Below are 22,504 nucleotides of genomic sequence, written 5' to 3'. Positions count from 1 at the left end.
CACAGGAGGAGCCAACCTGAAAGCTGCAACAATTTGAGCAAAAATAAATAAATAACAAAGAATCAGATTTTAAAACAGATATTCATACGGTATAGATAAATGGTTAAACAGAAAAATAAATGGGGGAGAACAGACAAATCTTCATTACAAAATTCCAAATAATCTATGTAGATACTCTTCCCTTCAGGAAGTAGAATTTAAGTCCCCCACCCACTTTGAGGATGGGCTAGACTCAGTCACTCACCTCCAAAGAATAGGCATAGGGACTTCCCTGGTGGTCCAGTGGTTAAGACTCTGTGCTTCCACTGCAGGGGGCACAGGTTTGATTCCTGGTTGGGGAACTAAGATCCTGCATGCCACATGGTGCAGCCAAAAATAAATAAATAAACAACAACAACAACTCAACAAAACTTAAAAAAAAAAAAAAAGAATAAGTATAGAAAGGGAAAAATAGTAACTTTACTACTTAACCTCGCAAACACTACCATAACCAAGTGTTCAAGGTTAACATCATCAGTGATGTCATGTGGATATCGCATATTTCCTGATAGGAAATGATGGTATTCTGTAACATTCTTTCCAAAAACACATAACCCTTGTCTAATAATGAAAAAAAATCAGACAAACCCTAAGGAAGAACATTCCAGAAAATAACTGACTAGTACTCAAAACTGTCAAGACCATGAAGACAAGGAAAGACTGAGGAAACTGTCAAAGACCAGAGGAGACTCAGAGGGATGACAAGTAAAGGCAACAGGTTACCCTGGATTGGATCCTGAAACAGAAAGGTGATATAAATAGAAAACTACATATATCCCAACAAAATCTGGAGTTCAGTTAAAACGAATGCATCAATATTGGTTTCTTCATTTTGACAAATGTACTATGTAAGATGTTAACAACAGAGGAGACTGGGTGAGGGGTATATAGAATTCTATATCTTTGCAACTTTTCTGTAAATCGAAAATTATTACAAAATAAAAAGGTTATTTTTTAAAAGTTTCCTCTAAAAAAAAAAAACCTATCATTTATCTTCAAAAAAGTCATGTCTTGAAAAACAAAATTTTAAAATGTGGGATACTTCACACCTACTAGAATGGCTAAAATCCAAAAAAACTGATGAAACTAAATGCTGACAAGATGTGAAGCAAAAAGAACCCTCATTCACTGCTGGTGGAAATGCAAAATGGTACAGCCACTTTTGAAGAGAGTTTGGCAATTTCTTACAAAGCTGAACATTGTCTCACCATATGATCCAGCAATCACACTTGTAGGTATTTGCCCAGTGGAACTAAAAATTTATGTCCACACACAAAAAAATGTTTAGAGCAGCTTTGTTCATAATTGTCAAAAACTAGAAGTGACCTAGATAGCCTTCAATTAGGTGAATGGATAAACAAACTGTGGTACATCCATACAATGAAATCTTATTCAGCAATAAAAAAGAAATGAGCTATCAAGCCAAGAAAAGACATGGAAGAACCTTACATAGATACTCCTAAGTGAAAGAAGCCAGTCTGAAAAGGGTACATAGTGTATGATTCCAATTATATTACACTCTGGAAGAGGAAAAACTATGGAGACAGTAAAAAGATCAGTGGTTGCAAGGAGGTAGGCGAGGGAGAAAAGGATGAATAGGTGAATTACAGGAGATTTTTAGGGCAGTGAAACTATTCTTTATGATACTGTAATGGTGGATAAATAACATTATGAATGTCAAAACCTACAGAAGTATACAACATAAAGAGTAAACCTTAATGCATGCTAATTTTAAAAAGTCATTTAGGAGATTGGGGGATCCCATAAAAGAATGCAGACTTGTGACAAGAGAATCTAACTATATTACAAATGTGTGAAACCACCTCACTGAAGTGGGTGGGGAAAAAAATCTGACCTAGGTAACTTCGGAAATGAAAGGAGTCTGAAAACTAAAGGCAAAAGGAACTGCATATAAGCACTGTACTTCTAGTTAATAAAGTTTCCTATGGGAGTGTGAATTAACGATTCAGATATTGCTATACATGTATACTGGAGTGGAACAATTAAGTAAATGGATGATGGAAGCCAAGTTTCTCACTGTTGAAGTGGAAATTCAGATCAACAAGGGGGAGGAGGCTAGAATGATCCATATGGTAATGGATTAGACTTGGAAATATCAGTAAGAACTCATACTTAACTTAACATAGATACAGATGGTGACATATAGAAATATCTATAGATATGTCTATATACACCAGTTAGCATATACATCTATATTTCTTTGTTCTGTTAGCTGAGAGGGCCCCAAAAAAATGACACCCCAGTAGCAATGAGAACACTTACTGCTCAGATCTTGGTTTCTATTACCATTCTCCAATAAAAGGTGCCAGGGCTTCTTGGAGAAATGGCTAATTCTGGCACTGTGACACGAAATATACAAGATGAGCCTAGAGCACCTTATAGTGCCAGAAAGTAGGGAAGTGCTCAAATATAATTAAATAAAAACAGCATGCACGCACGCACACACACACACACACACACACACAAACACACGCACACAGATGTGGGAATGTTAAAGGGGCACAGGAGTCAACAGAAAGAACTCTCAATGGATAAAGCTGGAACAATTTCAGCAACAAAATAAAGTAGTATTGGAATATAACTCAAAGTATAAAATATCCTTCAGTTCATACTGATATAAATGTTTGACTAATTAAATTAATAAATGGGGAGAGAGAGACAAATGTCCCATGCAGAAGAAATTCAAATAAATTATGTAGATATTCTACCCCAAGGACAGGGAGCACAACTCCTCTCCCCATAAGTGAGCCATACATAATTACTTCCTTCCAAAGAGCACAGTATGAAAAGAGGAAAAGAATAACTTACAGTGAAGAAATCTGACAAACACTACTTCAGCCATATGATCAAATCAATATTAACAGTCACAAATCATGTTGATGTGATGTTATATGATGTGATGAATATGGCATTCTCTCTGTGATCTTCCACCCGAAAACTCATAATCCCAGTCTAATCATGAGAAAAACATCAGATAAATTCCAATACAGGAACATTCCACTATACCTGACCAGTACCCCTAAAAACTTCTACAGATTTGAAAGTTTTTAAAAATAGGGGGAAAAAAAGTGGGAGGGGGAAGCCAGATCTACCTTCTCTGCCAGTCAACACAAACAAAAAGCTATCATTTTTCCATGATTCTTAGTTGAAGACTTTCCAAGTTAGTCTGCTAAGATATTGCTCACATTCAAAGACACTGTAACACAGCCAACTGGTTAGTTATATGTTGTCTTTATCACTTCATTACATGGAGAAAACTATGCCAGTTGTGGCGAACTTTGTTCAGCAAATATTTTCTGGCCACCTTATTTGACCCAAGCACTGCTTGAGTCATTGAGGTAACCTCACAGATGAAAAAAAAAAAAAAACAAACCAAAAAACTATGCTCCCCTGCTCTGTTTTCATTTCTGTGAGGAAATCAGACAATATACAAGCAAACAATAAATGGCCTAACATATAGCAATAAACGCTATGAAGTCTAAAAAAAAAAAAAAGAAAGTGAGGTAAACATGATCAAGAGGGCTACTCTAATTGGAGCTTAGAAAATGCCTCTTTAAGGAGATGACATTTGAGTTGTGAACTGAGTGAAGCCTATATACAAAGACAGGCTTGAGGTAGGGGTAGAGCAGGTGGGAAGTCCCAGGCAGAGAGAACAACAAACACAAAGGCCAAAAAGAAATTAAGTTTAGGACTTCCCTGGTGGCGCAGTGGCTGGGAGTCCGCCTGCCAATGCACGGTACGCAGCTTCAAGCCCTAGTCCGGGAAGATCCCACATGCCACGGAGCAACTAAGCCTGTGCACTACAACTACTGAGCCTGCAAGCCACAACTACTGAGCCCACGTGCCACAACTACTGAAGCCTGCGCGCCTAGAGCCGGTGCTCCACAACAAGAGAAGCCACCGCCATGAGAAGCCCGCACACGGCAACGAAGAGCAACCCCGCCTTTCACCGCAACTAGAGAAAGCCCACGCGCAGCAACGAAGACCTGACACAGCCAAAAATAAATAAAATTAATTAATTAAAAAAAAAAGAATAAGTTTAATGTGTTTGAGATAAACAAGTAGGCAAGGCAACTGCCCTGACAGAAAAAAGCTAAGTAACATGTTCTGAACTCTACAGGTAATATGCATTTAAAATTAATTAAAATTAAAATAAAATAAAAAAATTTCAAACCTCTCCAACACTGATCACCAGGAATCCATCAATCATGAGATCCAGATCTCAATTTTAGGTCCCCACTTAGTCCCCCTCCCACTGTCACAGCTGTCCATCTCCCATATGGTAAATACTGTATTTTGAACTGCTCCACCCTCCCTCTAAAACCCACCATGCCTATGGTTCATATTTCATTATGTCTGTGACAGAAGTTTAAAAAAGGAGGGGGTGGGGGGAGATTCTACCCAGAAAATGATCCTGAATTCTCCCTAACAGATCTCATTACTTCACATAGAACAACCAGAGGTTACGAGCAAAGGCCCTGAAGACACACTAACTTGGGTTCAAACTGAGGTTCTATCAGTTGTATGATTTTGAGCAAGCTGCGTAACCTTTCTAAGACTCAGTTTCCTCATCTGTAAAAAGTTGTGAGAATAAAGAAAGATAAAACGTGGCACCTAGTGAATATTCAGTAAATGTTAACTACTGCTGGTAAAAGTATTTGAGCATTTATTTTGTTCAAGGACTAGAGCTGGCCAGAGGGATTACAGAAACTACAATTTGCTACAGCAAATTGTTTGAGAGATAAAACTGTCAAACTCCCTTAGGTCAGGGGCTTTGTCTTTTTCTGGTTCACTAGTGTATTCCCAGAATCTAGAACAATGTTTAACACACGGTAGGCATCAATCTCAATATTTGTTGAATGAATGAATGAGACTCCATTAAGTCAAAGGAGCATAAAAGAGTCTGGCTTTGCTCCAATATAAAGAAAAGTTTTCCTTCCTCATCAAGATTTTTAACAATAACCTAAGACACTGTAAAATGTTTATTTTTAATTGTCTCCCCAAAACCTAGGACAGTGTTCATAATACTAAGGTACTCAAATTTATTGCAGTTAAAACATTGTTAAATGTTTATTATTTTTAACTGCCTCCCCAAAACCTAGGACAGTGTTCATAATACTAAGGTACTCAAATTTATTGCAGTTAAAACTCTGCTGCTAAAATTAAGCTGTCTGTTAAAATGTTTAAAGTAATACGTTATAAAGTATATTATTAAGGAATATCTTTGCTTGCCGTTGCCTGAGTGAACAAACTTTAAAAACTTGTGCAAAATTTTTTTCTCATGAGTTTACCAACTAGGTTTAATTTATGCTGGCAAAATATATTGATTTCACCTTTCTCTATATCATTTTATAAACACAACATTACACTTTATCCACTCACTTAAGAAAAGTCCAAATCTTTTATGATTTCTTAAAAGTTTCAAAAGATTGTTAGCTTAATTTATCAGCTCTTTAGGTCAAAGAAGGACTTTTCAGGGTGATAAAAATGGAGAAAGGAGGAGTTCACCTCTCTCAAAATGAGTTTTCAATTACTATAATTATGCATAAAATAAGACAGGGAGCATTTCTGGGCCACGATTTGAAGCCTTGATTCCCCTAAGAATTAAATTGGAGCCACGCATAAATTTGGGGCAAGTTCTGCAAAAACCTCTTCATCCTCTATTGATGCTGAATGAAAAACTCATTGTTAAGATTCATCAACACGAATATATTTTCTAACACACAGCCGCCACTCTGGCAACACGACTTTCACCGTTTTCTATCCCAGAAACAAAACGGATGCATTTAAATCCAGCCCGACAATTACCACCATTGCAGGGTAGCTATCTCAACCGCCAGAGTGGTAAAAGCTAAAAAGCAAGAATCTAGTTTACCAAGCCCTCACCTTAAAGTAGCAAGGCCTGCTTAACCTACACTGCTGGCTATTGTATTGGTCCCCCAAACCTTCAGAGCTGGAAAGATACCTTAACTCTACTGACACCTTCTGAGAGAGAAAGCGAGGCGGAAGGGCGGAGCGGTATGATCCGAATCGTTTAAATCGCAGCAAGCCGGTGGGGACCCAGGTGCGCGGGCAGGGACCCAGGTGCACGGGCAGGCCCCGGTACCACTGTCCTTGTCACGCTCTGAGGCGACCAGGCCCTTCACGACCACCACAGCCCTCGGAGGCTCTTACTCATTCATTCATTTGACAATTACGCGAGGGGCGCCGTAGCCGGGCCGGCTCGCAGGCCCCCGCCCCAGTACCAAAACACCCTGAGCCACCAGGCACGGCCCTGCGCCGCACGCGTCCCCAGGACGCTACCGCCCGAACCCCGCCGCGGCGCGCTCTGGTCACCCAGATCCCAGTCCCGGCCTCCGCCCCACACAAGCGCCCACGCCCCCCGCCCTCCCAGCCGCGAGTCCCCCGGCCTCCGCCCCGCTTCGCCGCCTCAGACCCGCCGGGTTCGTGGGGCGAGGGAGGCGCGCGTCCGCGGAGGCCCCCCGCCCGGGGTTCAGGGCCGCTACGCGCGCGAGACTCGTGAACTCGAGGGCCTAGGCGGGTGGGCCAGGCGCACAGTCCACTCACCTCCGCTGGGTCAGAACCGAGGGGCTGCTCTAAGCCGTTTGAAACCGCTTGGGCCGCCGCACACCCCGCAGTGTCCTCGTTGTTTATTGGTCCTCGGCGGACCGCCCATCGCCCTTCTTATTGGTCCATTTGAAAGAACTATGGGCACGCGCCGCCCCCAGCCTTAAAGGGGCCACGCGCAGCCGTGTTTCCCTTGGAACCCGGCGCTGCTTGGTCCGGTGGGGAGAGGGTCTCGGAGCGAAAGATGCAGACAACCCCGGAAAGAAGCACGAAAGGTCTGTGGAGAGTTGTGCACCCCGGCCGTCAGCAGGTTTGCTTTATTTAATTACAGATATTTAAACTGCTGTCAACACTTGGCAATTTTTTATTTGAGTCATTTCATTCACCAAATATTGATTGCGCAGCTAAGGGCGTGAGGGAAACCAGAAAGGCTGCTGGATTATAGTGGAAGGAGGGTGAATGGAGCCGGGACGCTGGATTCTGGTCTTAGACCTGCTCTGAGTAAAGCACTTTTCTTAGTAAATAATCTGGAGCTTAGTTTCCTCATCTGTAAGACGGGATAATGATGTTTCCCTTATAAACTTAGTGTGAGGATTTAATATAACTAATTGAATGTCTAGGAATGGGCTTTGAACAGTAATGCATTCTTAAAAGGCTTAATAATCTTGTTATTTATAAAAATGAGAGGCTTGGTTAATTTGGTCCGAAAATTCTTGTTTAGCTGTACATTCAATGTTTCTATGAAACATTGGTCCTAACTTCCAAGGAATCTGCAAACTACAGTGGTCAGAAGAATAAAACATATAGACTAGTCGCTAAAATTCAAAGCAGTATGAGAACAATATAAAAGAAAAGCTGTAGATGTTTAACTGAAGGGAGAAATTAGATGGGGGAGGATCTAGGAAGGGGATGGTTTTTTGTTTTTTTTTTTAGGGGGATGGATGTTTAATCTGGGATTTAAAGCATCTGTAGCCAAGAGACTAAGAAATAGAGAGGGGATGGGTGAAAGTAATAAAACAATTTTTTTTAATCCATCAAATTGGCAAAGATGAAACAGTTTAACAACTTTTGGTTAGCCAAGAGTTAGAGGAATACACACTCAAACTCACTTCTTGGTAAAAGTATAATTGGTACAAACTTTTAGGAGGCCAATTTAGCAGTTATTAAAATGTAAAATGTACATAATCTCTGGCCAAGTAATGCTACTGATGGGAATTTGTCATACAGACCTATGCATGTATGGAAATAAAAATGTACAAAGACATTCACTGCAGCACTGATTTAGAAAACAAACAAACAACAACAACAAACCCTGAAATTTATATGTTCATCTATAGGGAACTTATTATATAAATTATGGTATAATCCATTCAATAGAACACTATGCAACTGTTAAAAAGAATGTGGTTAATCTATACGTGCTGGTTAGAAAAATGCACCAACTTTAATTGAAAAGAAGGCAAGTTGCAGAAAAGCATACATATATGGAATGATTTTATTATATATGGTTATAAATGTATGTATATTTGCGTGCATGCCTGAAAATGGTTAGAACATTACTGGAATTTCAAAAAACTTAATAGGGATGGGACTTGCCAAGGAGGGAAATGAATTTTTTACCACTGACATGTTAAAAAAATTTTTTTTTAATAGAAGGAGCAGGGAGAATGTCTAGTAGTTGGAAAAGTACAGGCAAAGGCACAGAGACAAGAAAGTACATAGTATGTTGGGAGTTGAATGTGTGGGTTGATTTTAGAACAGGGTTCATGTTAGGAAGTAGTGGGACACAGATTAACAGAGGAAGTTAGGAACAGTTTTTGGAGGGTCTTGAATACTAGGGTAAGGAATTTGTACTTTATTAAAGTAGGCAGTGGGGAGCTATTGAAGGTTTCTGAGCAAGGGAGTGACAAAATCAGGATTGCACTTTAGGAAAACTAATTAGCTTGATTGTCTAATTCTAAAATGGGTTAGAGTTGAGAGCCCAGTTAGGAGTCTGATATGAGCGGTGGAAATGATGAGAACAGATTCAAGAAAGAGGGAAGGATTTGGCAACAGACTAGATTAGGTATAAAGGTGAGGGTGGGGCCCATTTTGGGAGATGAGTCAGAGTGTGCCAGGATTTGAGCCTAGGGACTGGGAGGCATTGATTGCCCAAATGGAAGTAGAAAGTCAGGAGAAGCCAGTCTCAAAGGGAAGACAAGGTATTTAGTTTCAGACCTGTTTACTTTTACATACCAATGAGACATGCAAATGGAATCATGTAAGTAGGCCCAGGAAATACAGAGGGAGAGCTGTGAGAAGAGATTAGGACTCAAGTGATATAGATTTGGGAATCACCTTCATAAAGTGAAAAGATGAAATTGTGGATGAGACCACAGAGTGGGAGAGTGGAGAGAGTGAAAAGATAGGAGATGAGGACAGATCCACAGGTGGAGGTAGGAGAGAGGAGCCAATCGAAGCAAAAAGCTCACGATAACCTTTTTTTTAAATTAATTAATTAATTTATTTATTTATTTATTTATTTTTGGCTGTGTTGGGTCTTCGTTGCTGCGCGCGGGCTTTCTCTAGTTGTGGTGAGTGGGGGCTACTCTTTGTTGTGGTGCGTGGGCTTCTCATTGCGGTGGCTTCTCTTGTTGCAGAGCACAGGCTCTAGGCATGTGGGCTTCAGTATCTGAGGCACGTGGGCTCAGTAGTTGTGGCTTGCAGGCTCTAGAGCGCAGGCTCAGTAGTTGTGGTGCACAGGCTTAGGTGCTCCGCGGCATGTGGGATCTTCCTGGACCAGGGCTTGAACCTGTGTACCCTGTATTGGCAGATGGATTCTTAACCACTGCACCACCAGGGAAGTCCACAATAACTTTTGAGAAACAGGCTAGAAATATATAGAAATAGTCTTCTTCAGTCATTGATCATTGGCATGTTTACTTTATTTAAATATTACCAGAAATAAACTGAAAATTACATTTAAGTAAAGAGTGATGGTAACCTGGAATCTGATCATTAAATAACGTGCAGAGTCTAGATCCTGGAGAGTTTTAGAACAAGATGGCAAAATCCCTTTTTGTCTTATATGGTTTAAGTGCAGCCCCACTAGAAGGTGGGCATTAGATGTCTGATTCCATTAATGTATTCTTTCATTCAACAAATAGTTATTGAGCATCTAGTATGTGCAGGGACTGTTCTAGGCATTTGGGATTATCAGTGAACAAAATAGACCCCTTCCTCTCAAATATTCCCTCTTCTCATGGTGCTCACATTATAGTGAGGAAACAAAACAAAAAAAAATCATATGGTATATTATTAGACAATATGTGAAATGGGAAAATAGAAAAGAATAAAACAAGGTAAAAGGGATTGGGAAGTGGAGTTGGAAGAACTGTAATTTTATAAAGGGTGGTCAGAGTTTCATTGAGATCACATTTGAGCAAAAACTTGAGTAAGGCAAAGCAGTTCACCGTGAGTATATCTAGAGGAAGAAAGTGCCAGCCATAGGGAACAGCTATGCAAAGACCCTAAGTTGGAAGTGTATCTGGCAGGTTTGAGAAACAGGGTGGCCAGTATAGCTGGAGCAGAGTAGTTGGCAGCAGGAAGGTAGTAGGAGCTGAGGTCTGATAATGGAGAGAAGGGAATGGCAGATTCTGTAGAGCCTTGTAGAAACCTAATACAGTACCTTGCCCATAGTAGATGCTCAATAAATGTTTGGCCAGTCTAGGATTATCATCAAATGGCATTTATCTATGTATTTATTAGAGTTACGTGTACCTACTTTATTCCTGGGGTCTCTCAATAGTTCCACATATGGAGGTTAGTAATAGGACAGTGAAACCCTTGTGGGCATTAGATATCTAAGTGAACACTATATTATTGCAACTGGAAGTAGGAAACAAATGCCAAACATTGTGGCTGCTGAGTAACTGTGCTGAGCATTTCTGAGAAGTCTACTAGTGTTGGGACAGTGCTCATTCCATCATAATCACAAGCTACATTTTGGTGGAAACATCCCTAGCATGGGACATGGATCCATACTTCCAGCCTAAAAGGAGCAGCTTCAATGATTAACTTCAACTTTCAGTCCAGGTACCCCCTGCATTATTCCCTGGAGACAGCAGTGGTGACATTAACACAGACGTCAAGTGTCTATGGGTTTAGTGCCTTGACTGGCCTCCAAGATGGCAAAGCCTATCCCATCTTGCACTTGGTTGCATTTAATAGGTGCCCCTTGAATGAAGGAATGGACAGCATTTTTTTCTCTTTTCTCATAGCCCATTTTTCCCATAGGCCCCAAAATGTAGGCTGCCCAAGAACTTCGACCACAGAAGTATCAGCTCCACCAAAAAGGAAGTAGGCAGGAGGGAAAGATAGGGACCTTAGCAAGCTGTCAACAGGCTTTTAGGGGCTGGAGGAAAAACCACTGAGAAGGGCAGGATAAGTGAGAGTTCTTGGCTCTCTGTGTCTTGTAAAATGAAATAAGCAGATTGTATAGCCTGGGGCTAACCTCAGCCTTGGATTTAAACTCAGACCCTTAATTAGGCTGTCTGGATCTGTTTTAAGGGAACCTCGTGAAGGAATCCAAAATTGTGAGGTGGAGCCTTGACTGGGAATAAAACTCTGTTCCCTATGCTGAGCTCTGCTTAGCCTCTGTCAGCTGGTTAATGGAAGAATGATCTGGAGAGAAAATAATGGGCGAGTGAGGGAGTGTTTCAAAACAAAGGCTGTCTGAAACATCCCGAAACACACATCCTATTAACCGGATCAGTTGAGTCATCTTCAAATATGAAGAAAAGACATAGACTGTTTCTTAGCCACAAAAAAGGCTCAACCACACTTCTTTTATCATGTCCATTAGTAGAAATGACTAAAGATGCCCTTGAGTGTCAGTGCATTACACTTAGAAGATCATGCACCCTCAGCTCTTGTAGATGCTTTTTCCAGCTTCCTATGCAGCACTGACTTTGTTTTCTTCAGGCCTAGGTTTGGTGAAAGCTTCAGTTCATGCCATGGAGACCTCTTTACGGGCTACAGAGATCTTTTCATTTTACGTGGCACAGTTTGTTCAAATAATATAGAAAGATAGGCAGTGACTATATTTTGAACATAATTAGTTTGCAAAAATATGTCCAGTTTGTTAGAATTTGACTCAAACTCTCCCTACTTATCAGTTTTAGGTTTTATATCCAGAAAACCAGACAAGGAATTCTCAGCTCTTGTTTCATCCCCAAGATTTCCTGGAAGGAACATAAATAGAAGTCTCAGGCCAGAAATGACCTTAGCAATCATCTGGTTCAACCTTTCCATTTTACTGATTAGGAAACTAAGAGCCAGCATAACCTGAAAACAGGCTGCTAGTCTTTGACGCTGTTACAAAATTCTCATTTGCCAGTGGTCAAATTCTTGTCAAGACCTGGGCCATCAGGTCCTCTCCCATCCCCTTCTGAAGTAGCAGGATGGTCACAGTTTAGCAAAACGCATTCAACAAATTTTGTTCTTCCGGAAACACTTGCAGTTTTGCAAGCAAATGGTGTGTGTTCAATGCGTTCATTTTTTCTTCCCATTTGAAAAGTTCTTCCTGAGTTCCCAGCTCTAGTGGTCACTGTTCATAGCTTGAGGCTATGGAAAAGGGCACTTATTCTGAGGCTCTGGAAAGGGGCACTTCCTACAGGTATACAGGCTTGTGCATTAGGCTAGATTTCATTGCTTCAAATGTCCTCCTTTTCTCTCTGTTGTGAGTTTTTTTGGGTTTTTTTTCCAAAAAAGAATGGTGGATGGTTGTCCTTGAGCTATTCCACTTGTTTTTGTTCTAGCACACCTATCCCTCACCAAAGTTGGAAGAATTATACACTGCAGTTTATACTCAGATCTCTTGTCACTTACATTCAAAAGGATTCTGTCCTTCTTGCTTTTTCTTTTTTTTCGGGGGGTGGGGTTGTTGGTAGACTCTAAGCTCTGTGATACTCTTTCTTGGTCATGCTTGGGCAGTGTCCAGCCCCTAGCAGATGAATGAATGAATGAATGAATGGGAGCAATGTTCTATAAATGGTTAATGGCTTAGAAAATCAACTATTGACCCTTGACATCAAATTCTATATCTGGCATTAAGACTTGCATGATTCCCAATCTTCAATGAGAGGTATTATTTGTCCAGATACCTGAAAAGAGATCCCCAATGCCTTGTTCTAGGCTTGAGATGTAATGGATGAGCTATGAGTAGACAGCTTTTTAAAAATAAAAGGAATCTTAGTGTTGATTGACCCATTCTCAGAGTAACTGTGAAACATGACTAAGATCAAATAGAGCTAGAGGCAGATCTAGGACTGGAATTAGCCCTCCTTGTCCCCATCCCAGTACTTTTATTTCAAGACATCAGTCTTGCCAGTGACCATCACTGCAAGGCAAAGTCAAGTTCTGTGACACTGAAGTCCTCGTAGACCTAGAACAGAAATAGAAGATACATGGTGTACATGCCATGACACTTCCTTTTGGTGCCCAAAGGAGACGCCACTAACCATCATGACACTTTTCCCATTGGGTCTGGACAGAACCTCAGGCAGCCATGACCAACCAGAGTTGGCACTCAAGATGAAAGCTATCAGCCACCCTCCTCTAGAGGAAATAAGGAGTTCAGAAGCCCATGAACTCTGGTCTTAACCTGTCTTCTCAAGATGAGCTGAACCTCCAGTCAGGCACCTCCCACCCTTTATTGCTCTTCATTGTCCTCACATCCCCAAGGGACTTAGAGGTGATGCTTGCAAGCAGGTCTTCCACAGCATGTTTCTGCCAGACAGAGCAGGTGCGGTTATTAGACATGACTCCAAGCCAGGCAAGGTGATTAAGAAAAGCTAAATTTATATTAAATTATCATAAAGTCCTAAATTACTGAACATAGTGGTTAAATAACTCCAGAAAGTCCAATCTCTCCAGTGAGTAACGTTAAAACCATTACACATGAGCGTGGGAGAGTCACTTCCATTAGTTTAGGACAGAGAGATTTTGTTTTTTACATAGTAAATCAGTGCTCAAATAGATATTTCTTCAAATATGTCCTTTCTACATTCTGAACAGCCCAAGTGCAATAAGATCCTTCCCCCTTTCCATTCAAGAAAATGCCACTTTGCTACTTTCTCCCCATGCCCAACTGTGAGTCTGAGGACCCAAAGGGCTCCTTCTTTTACTGCCCCATCAAGTGTGAAATGTCCCCCTTTCCTCCCAGGAGGAGGGCCTTTCCTTTCCCACTCTGTGTACTGGAAAAGCCTGCTTGGCCTGGCCTGGCTGTCCTACGAGGGTCTAGACCTGGGGCTGGCTACTGCGAGCAGGGTTAAGAGCCTGGCACCTGTCTCTAGCGGTCTTAGAACTGACCAGAAAAGGTTTGCTCTGATCTTCCCTTTTCACTCACATGTTTGGCAGCTGATTTCTCAATACCAAGAACCCCAGGACGTGTTTCAAATCCGGAAACGTCCCCTCGAAGCACCCCCCCACCCTCCATTCTGTTCCTGTTGTTGCTTTTGATCCCTGGGTGAAAGAGGTCTGGATCTGCCCTGGGCTGAAAGGGCTTCCTCAGCGGTTCTCTCTACCTTTCTACTCCTTGCCCCCGACTCTGCGTCTTTATTTAGGCCTATTTGCCATACGTGCCCACAAGGCTAGGTCAGAAAAAGCAAATTAGGCACCCCCTCCCCCCAAAAAAGAAGAGCTAGGTAGAAGTTTTAGGACAGTAAAAAGTCTCAACTCCCCTGACACTAGTGTGACACACATGCCTTTTGTGTGAATAAGCATGAACCAAGTGATGGCACCTCAGCATGAAAAGGGAGTCACTTAGCTGGGAAGAGTCGGAATGGGAACTTCACCACCCACAGCCGCAGGCTCTCTGTCTACTCACTTAGATCCCTGAGCACCCGAGAGAGAACACAGGAGGCTCAGCTTCATGGATACTTCCCTTTGGGCCCTGGGTGCCTCAAGTCTCTAACCCAATCGCTCTTCCTGACCATTTATGAAAACTTCTGGCCCTTCTTTGGAAAGTTGCTTCAGGATCTCTGTGCTCAGAATCCCAGAGAATGAGGAAGCAGAAAGTGGCAGAACATTATAGTTCAGGGGATGTGCTAAGTTTGGTCTAAGCAGTGCTTCTCAGACACTGCAGAGACCCAGCCCTGAGGGTCCCACACGCATTCAAGCCACCGGCTCACAACCTGGAGGCAGCAGGAGGGAATTCATATTAGCCAGCTGCCATGTGATAGGGACCCCCAGTCATCTGAAGGTAGGAAAGGCTCCAGACATTCTAGCAGGAGGAAGAACAGCTTGAGCCATACCCACATCTCATCAGTATCTGCAGCTGAAGAAACAACAACTGTCAGGGCAAGAATAATATTCATTGCCGGCAGTGGAGAGGACACCCAGGCCCAGTCACCCTTAAAAGCTTTTTCATGTTGCCAATGCACTCGAGGCTGGAGGTTTTCCAGATGCCCATGCCAGCTGGGCTGACTCCTTCTTCTCTCAGCCTCTATCCTTCATCTCTCTCTTTACCCATGACCGACCCCACCCCCCGCCCCAGCCCCCGGTCAGCAAGTTCTCTCAGAGAAGCGGTCAGGCCAGCTCTGATGGAGCAAGTGCAGTCCTGGATCATCAGCTCTTGCGGGGCAGGCACTGAGGGTGCCAGGGGAAGGGGAGGTGGAGCTCTGTACTGACGAGGAATCATTACTGAGCCTGGTTTCAAGGGGGCTCAGGATGGCGTGCATGAGGTGAGGTTCGTGGTAAAATCCAGGTCTAAATTCTCAGGATGCCCCATCATTTCTTGTGCACAGGTAGTTAGGAACTCGGGTGGAAACAGCTCCGGTGGAGGGCTTGGGAGCGGTTACGAGATGGGAGGAGGAGGAGCAGGACGAACACGTAGGAAAGGGGCCTGCTGTATAAGCGAGCACGAGGGCTGCAAGTCCACCCAGGAGGAGGAACAGGCAGGAAGTGGGGGGGGGGGAACATGGGCGTTTAGACTTGGCTCTCTGAGGAGAGCTTGCGTTCATGTCTCCAGCCTGTGTCTGGCAGGGAGCCCCGTCTTTCAGGAGTGGCTGCGGTATGGACGCTGCTGCACTCAGACTGCTCTTCCTGCAGCAGCTGCTCCGTCTCCATGTCATCCAGGGAGCCAGAGCTGGCCTGGATGGACACGGTGTCTGTCTTCATGCACACATGATCCCGAAGGAGGCCCCCTCGGGAGCTGCGCAGTTGCTTGAGGTCATCCCACTCAGCATCGTCCCCAGACAGGAGGCAGATCCCCTCTACAATCTTGACCTTCTCCTTGGTGTAGTTATGGTCAGGTCCACCCTAGGGTGGAGAGCGGAGAGACACGGTCAGTTGGTTGGCTCTCTATAAAGGATCTCCTGACGAACTTAGAAAGGAAGTGGATGGGCTAAGAGTGGGCATGAAGAGTGCAAGAATCCCACAAACAAATGGGGAAATTTAGTCAGAGCAAATGTATGAGGCTGAGCCTAAAAGGAAAGGAGCAGCTGTGATGACTGTTACCATTATCATACAGGGAGGAGGGAGAACCATGACTTCCATGAGCCACTCACTGGCTACATCACCTCGGGCAAATTACTGAACATCTCCAAAACTCAGGCTCACCTCTTTAGAGTAACAGTATCCATACCTCATAACCAATGGCTGTGAGGGCTAAATGAGGCAATCCGCGAAATGCAATTAGTAGGTGCCTGATGCATAACATGCACTAGATCATGTTAGCTATTATTACATTGCTAATGGGGTTTATTAATGGGACAGCATGCTAATATACATGATCAGAAGCAATTGACAAAAGCAATTAAATGTGCATTTATTCAAGATTTTAAACTACTTTGGTGCTATTCTTTTTTTTTTTTTTTGAAGTATAGTTGATTTACAATGTTAGTTTCTGGTGTACAGCAAAGTGATTCAGTTATATATATATATATATATATATATATATATATATATACATATATATATATATATATATACATATATATATATATATATTGTCAGATTCTTTTCCATTATAGCTTATTATAAGATACTGAATACAGTTTCATGTGCTCTTTTATTCTTAATTCTCTTCTTTCTAACTTTCTTAAGAAGAAAAGTTTTAGAAGGTAAGACAGGAGGGCTCTAGAAAACCCTCTTACTTGAGTTCTGTCAGTCCACTGGGGTACTGTAACCTATAAGCTTTTGTGGGAGGTTATTCTGGCTCTACTCCCAGGAGCCTCAGGGCCATTTCCAAGCAACCTGCGATTGTTCCAAGGACAGCCTTAAGTTCCACTCAGGCTTCTCCCTTTATGGATTCCTCAAAGGGTAGCTGTATTCCTGGTTTCTGGGGGATACCAACCAACATGCCGCCACTGCCAAGAGAAAATGGGCCATGGCTTGGGCTCTGTCCCTGGGATAGTGTTCCTGCCAAGAGCCCTGCAACTGCTGCTCTACTTTAGTAACAGTTCAGTTCCACAGATATTTACTGAGCCCCTTCCCTTCAATAAGCAGGATACTTTGATGATTAAACAATATAAAATATGGTCCCTGCCCTCTGGGAGTGACAGCTCCCTTGATCAAGGCACGCACACACATGCCCAGTCACCCAGCACACCCTCCAAGCTGAATTAGTGTCAGATAAGATGCAGACCACTCAGTGTCTTCATCACAGAGACACGTGGGGTAAGTCAGGGAGATGTGGGTGACATGGCACTAGCAATTTGGGTGATACCACTCCCTCTACAAACACACAGCAACAGGTACCTGAAATCAAGAGGAAATCAGAAGAGAAAGGGTGAAAGACTATCAGAGGGGTGAAAGAGCTGCTGAGGAAAAAGCATACAACAGGAGAAAGAGTCACATGATTTTAATTTCTAACCTAGCGCCCTCATTGGGGTTCTTTTCTGGGGCATCAGACACTCCAGGAACCCAAGAAGCTTCAAGAGTCTTTCTCTCAAAGATATTAACAGAGATGGGGTCTACCATCCCTAAATCCGCAAGCTATCCCTGCAGGTTCTGTTTTGGCTTGTAGTGGAAGCTTTGTTTTAATAGGGGAATTCATAGATCCTGAAATCACATGATTATTGTATAAAGTGTATTCATTATGCCCTATAGGTGTGAGGGCTGGCTTTGACTGTGCTAGACAGGCCAAGAGAGTAGATGGGTTAGGTCTCATAAGGGATAATTTCTAATGAAGGGTTACAGGATTTTAGAAAAAAACAAGAGTCATATCAGACTAGGAAAATCTAAGTCCCAGGCTATATTCCCTGGTCAAAACGGGACTATTTTTCAGGCCTAAACATTTAGCAAATAAATTTTCACTGCAGCAGCAAAGGAGTTAAAAGAACAAAAGCATATAAACTTTCAGAATTCTAGAGAAATCCCTCTAGATTATGTGATAAGAGGAAGAATAGCAAAACTCCAGCCATTCCCAACTACAGGTGCCAAAAGCTTGGATCAGAGGTTAGAAAGGGAGAGTCCAGGAGCTCTTGGGTTTTTTGGTGTTTCCTAGGAGTTTGGGGTTATTTCAGAGGGGCACAGCCTCACTGCTGGGGAATGACAGCTCCAGGAGGGAAGGAACCCCTGAGCCTGGGAAAATATCTCCTGGCAGGGAGGTGCACACTCACATGCTTTCAGACCTAAACCTTCTGGGATCTGCTTTCTAACCTTGCTCTCACTAGGGCCCCTCAAGCTGGTCCCTCAGAAGTTATAGACCTCTCCAGAAACCCAAATCACATTCCATTCTTCTGTTCACTATAACTTCCAAAATGGTAGATGGACTACCCAGCATCCCTTACTGATCTACTCAGGCAACTGGAGCATAATCCACCCCCCCCCCGCTCCAAAAACAAACTCTTGGATATAAATTTTCATTTTTACCTCTTTCTTATAGCACAGTTGATTGTACATGGCTGGTTTGGGGATTGCTTCAATTTTCACTTCCTGAGTGGAAGTTCGGTAGGAAGGGTTACTGTAGGTCAGGTTCCCCATTGCAGGATCAGTTAACTTGGATTTTTTGTGTCTTTAGGAGAAAAAGTGATGAAATATTAGTTCAGATTTGTATGGGGATAATATCTGGGGAAGCTGTAACCCAAGTTGTGGCAGGCAGCCTCTAAGAGGGCCCAGTGGTCCCTGCCTCCTGGTACTCACAACTTCTGAATTCCTGACCTGTGAGTGTGGGCTGGATCTGGTGACTCGCTTCTAATGAACAGAACATGCAAAATTGAGGGATACTAGATTAGGTTACAAGGAAACTCCTAACAAGGAAACTGGTTTGCCCTCTCTCCCTCCCTCCCCTCTCTCTTACTCTTGCTCTGGGGGAAGCAAGCTGCCACGTTGAAAGCTGTCCTATGGAAAGGCCCACAAGGCAACAAACTGATGAGGGAGGCCTCTAGCCAACAGCCTGCGAGGAACTGAATCCTGTGCTTGGAAGGAAATCCTTCCCCAGTCAAGCCTCGAGATAAGACCACAACTCTGGCTGATACCTGGATTGCTGCCTTGTAAGACACCTTGAGGCAGAGGCACCCAGCTAATCTGCATCTAGATTTCTGACCCACAGAAACTGTGAGATAATCAGTGGTTGTCATTTTAAGGTGCTAAGTTTCAGGGTAATTTGTTATACAGCAATAGATAACAAAGCTTTAACTTTGATAGATAACACTGAGCTTTAGAGTCAAGACAGACCTACGTTTCAATGCCACTTCTGTTACTTACTGGCTGGGGTATTGGTGGACATAATCTAAACTTTCTGAGCCTTAGATCCTCATCTGTAAAGTGAGGAATAATAATACCTGTATTACAAGGTTGTTGTGGCATTGATACATATTCATTAAATGGTAGCTGTTACTATTATTGTTGTTGTTGTTAGTAGAAGCCACTGCAGCAGCAGCAAAATTCTGACATTTTTGCTGCAAGCTGCATTTAAAGCATTTAGGAGAAAATATATACAGAGAGGGTCATAAAAGGAAGATTCTAAATTGAATACTACACATTCCACCTTCCCAGGATGATCCCTACCGAGCAATGATATATCACCCCACATTGTAGTAAAGGGTTGTGTTTGTGTGAAGAGAAAATCATTTCCAGCTTCAATGGTTTGAGGTAGTGTAGAGTGGTGGAAAAAGCAAAGATGCTAGAGTCAGTACCAGCTTTGCCTCTTACTGTGTGAACTTGGGTAACACCCTCTGTGTCCTTAGTATCCTAGTCTATAAGGAAAATCCCAAGCGTTGCTGTGGTCATGAAATGAGGAAACTACTTGGGCTGTGACTGGGGAAGAAGGGTACACATTCAGGTTTCTGCCCTTCCCTTCTGCTGCTCTGACCAGGGACCCAACTTTGAAATGAGGCTGGTCATAGGTGGAATCAGTGAGCTGTCAACTTCAGGAGGTCCCAAACGTGCTAATGGGACATACAGCAAACATACAGCCATTGCAGTGGGGCTGAGGTTACCTGTACAGCATCAAAGCCGCGATCACCACCAGAATAAGCAGAATACTGAGGAGTCCACCGATGACATAGCTGACATGAAGTCCTTCCCCTAGGAAGAGCAGAGGGATGCTAGGTGGGGACCTCCAACAATCTTCTAGCTGGTGTGAGGGGTGGGAAGATGGAGGGCTCCTTTTGTAGCTGTTGCATCCCATACCATCTGAGGATGGCTAGGGGCCTCCTTCTCAGAGAAGAGGCCACAGCGGGAGGGGGGAGGGGGCTGAGAAGAAACCTATCACTCTGTCAGCATCTCTAATCCCAATTCCACTACTTACTAGCTGTGTGACTTAAAGCAAGATGCTTAACTTCTAAGCCTGTGTTTTCTCATCAGTTAAATGTAAATAATAAATTGCTCATAGGGCTGGTGGAGATTGAAGGTGAGTGTGTATATACAAATACATATACATACACGCACGTGCACATAAATATGGCTTAACAAATGCCTAACATACAGAAAGCACTCCATAAGTGGCAGCTATTATGGTTATTCTTTCTATGGATTTAGTCTAAGAAAAGGGTTCATCAACCCCAAAGAGTCCCCATGAAGGTTCTGCAAGATATCAATGGAGGTTTAGATTCCTTACATCTTGTTTTTCAAAACAGTTGGGCACTGAGGGCTTACCTGAAGCAGCAGGTACGGCCTCATTGGAATACGTGCAGAGGCCCAGCCGGGCATCCTTTTCAGAGCATCTGTGGGGCAGAGAAAACTGAATGTGAAGCCTACTTGTATTCAACAAAGATCTTGCCTTCCGCCAGGAAATGGGGAAAGTCCTGTGAAGGACAGGGCTAAAGGCCTGGGAGTGGGGCTTTCAGATATGAGACTATACCAGACAGGAGATAGCGGAAGCAAGGAGAGGGCAGGACAAGGAAATACAGAGAAATCAGCATGAGCCACTGTCTTCAAGATGCTATATCATGTTTAAATGTGTTTTTAAATGTGTACTCTTTTTGTTGTTGTTGTTTTGGGCCGTGCAGCTTGTGAGATCCCAGCTCCCTGACCAGGGATTGAACCCAGGCCCTCGGCAGTGAAAGCGTGGAGTCCCAACCACTGGACCACCAGGGAATTCCCTAAAATATGTACCCTTTAAAGAGGATTCTTTAAAAAGGAGAAGCAGGTTTGAGAGTGAGCTGAAAGAATACTAAGGACATCAATAGCAGACTTTATTAAGCTACCAGCCAAGCAAACCTTGGATTGGATCAAGATTATCACAAGGTCTAGAGAGACTTAAAAAAATATATTGTTTTTCTTTCCTTCATTCTTTCACAAGGGAATATGCAAGACATCCAGAGGGAGGGCTTGGATAACTAACTTGAAATGCTGAGACGGTAACTCCTTTGTGGCATGTTATGAGCTGGCAATTAAAGACATATCCTAAAAGGCTAGAGAAAAGCTACCTGCAGGAGCATCTGAAACCAAGATGTACTGAGTCTTCAAATACAGCTCTGATAGGAAGAAAATATCTGAGTAGGGTTCAAAAGTTTTCTAAATAAACCTGAATAAAATCAGATTAATAATGATTGTTAGTGCTTAAAATTTAGTGAGAAAGGTACACGTTTATATGTGTTTGCTTTTCTATATAAACTCTTCTAACAAGAGAAAATGGGGCATATAGAATAAGTTCGATCATGTACAAATCTTATAATTTTAGGGACATGAGTCTAGTGGTCTTATTTGGAATTATTACTATGTTTCTGCCTTCAGAATTGAAATCACGTGTTAATTATCTTTTAAGCTACCATTGATATTAAAAATAATATTACAATGAAAAATGTTCTAATAGAAAAATGCCTGGGAAGATAGACATCAGAATACTAAGAGTAGGAAATGAAATCACTGTCTCAAAAAGATATCTGCACCCCCATGTTCAATGTAGCATTATTTACAAGAGCAAAGACATGGAAACCACCTAAGTGTCCATCAATGGATGAATGGATAAAGAAAATGTGGTATAGGTATACAGTGGAACATTATTCAGCCATGAAAAAGAAGGACATTCTGCTAAGTAAAATAAGTCAGACAGAGAAAGACAAATACTATAGGATATCACTTATATGTGGAATCTGAAAAAAAAAAAAAAACCAACTCATAGATAAATTGATACCATACAGATTGGCAGTTGCCAGAGGTTGGGGGTGGACAAAATGAGTGAAGATGGTCAAAAGGCTCAAACTTCCAGTTATAAGTCCTGGGGATGTAATGTACATCATAGTGACTATAGTTAACAATATTGTATATCTGAAAGTTGCTGAGAGAGTAGATTTTAAAAGTTCTCATTATAAGAAAAAAAAAGTATATATGTGTGGTGATGGATGTTAACTAGACTTACTGTGGTAATCATTTCACAATATACACATACATCAAATCAGAAAAAAACACTAAAGGTAATTATATATGAGTACTTATTTCTTTTTTACTC

At 42.4% G+C, this 22,504-nt stretch overlaps 2 protein-coding genes and 1 long non-coding RNA gene across 8 annotated transcripts in view; 1 reads left to right on the top strand and 2 right to left on the bottom strand.

Annotated features, from left to right (window-relative positions):
• The window catches only part of CKAP5 (cytoskeleton associated protein 5), a 103,619-nt gene extending 96,879 nt beyond the window's left edge, over positions 1-6,740 (bottom strand). For 2 of the 3 annotated variants that reach the window (XM_082340094.1, XM_082340096.1), the window contains exon 1: positions 6,628-6,740. The gene's annotated coding sequence lies outside the window, so the exon portion shown is untranslated. The remainder of the gene's footprint in view (positions 1-6,627) is intronic. The other variant, XM_082340095.1, reaches the window with a different exon arrangement.
• Positions 6,741-6,807: 67 nt separating this feature from the next.
• Positions 6,808-21,605, top strand: LOC309605024. The gene is made up of 2 exons (XR_014231212.1): positions 6,808-6,937; positions 21,063-21,605. It is a non-coding gene; the product is annotated as an uncharacterized lncRNA (long non-coding RNA).
• Positions 12,903-22,504, bottom strand: part of LRP4 (LDL receptor related protein 4) — a 52,073-nt gene continuing 42,471 nt past the window's right edge. For 3 of the 4 annotated variants that reach the window (XM_082340098.1, XM_082340101.1, XM_082340100.1), the window contains 5 exons: positions 20,710-20,777; positions 20,052-20,139; positions 18,754-18,804; positions 18,484-18,625; positions 12,903-15,927 (listed from right to left, as the gene is read on the bottom strand). In XM_082340098.1, the coding sequence (XP_082196224.1) occupies positions 15,595-15,927; positions 18,484-18,625; positions 18,754-18,804; positions 20,052-20,139; positions 20,710-20,777 (682 nt within the window). In that variant the 3' untranslated portion in view covers positions 12,903-15,594. The remainder of the gene's footprint in view (positions 15,928-18,483; positions 18,626-18,753; positions 18,805-20,051; positions 20,140-20,709; positions 20,778-22,504) is intronic. The other variant, XM_082340099.1, reaches the window with a different exon arrangement.

Source organism: Balaenoptera borealis, assembly GCF_965194805.1.
Source record: "Balaenoptera borealis genome assembly, chromosome: 11".
Classification (NCBI taxonomy): Eukaryota; Metazoa; Chordata; class Mammalia; order Artiodactyla; family Balaenopteridae; genus Balaenoptera; species Balaenoptera borealis.
Note: the sequence above shows the minus strand (reverse complement) of the source record. Positions and strands in the feature narration are given on the sequence as shown.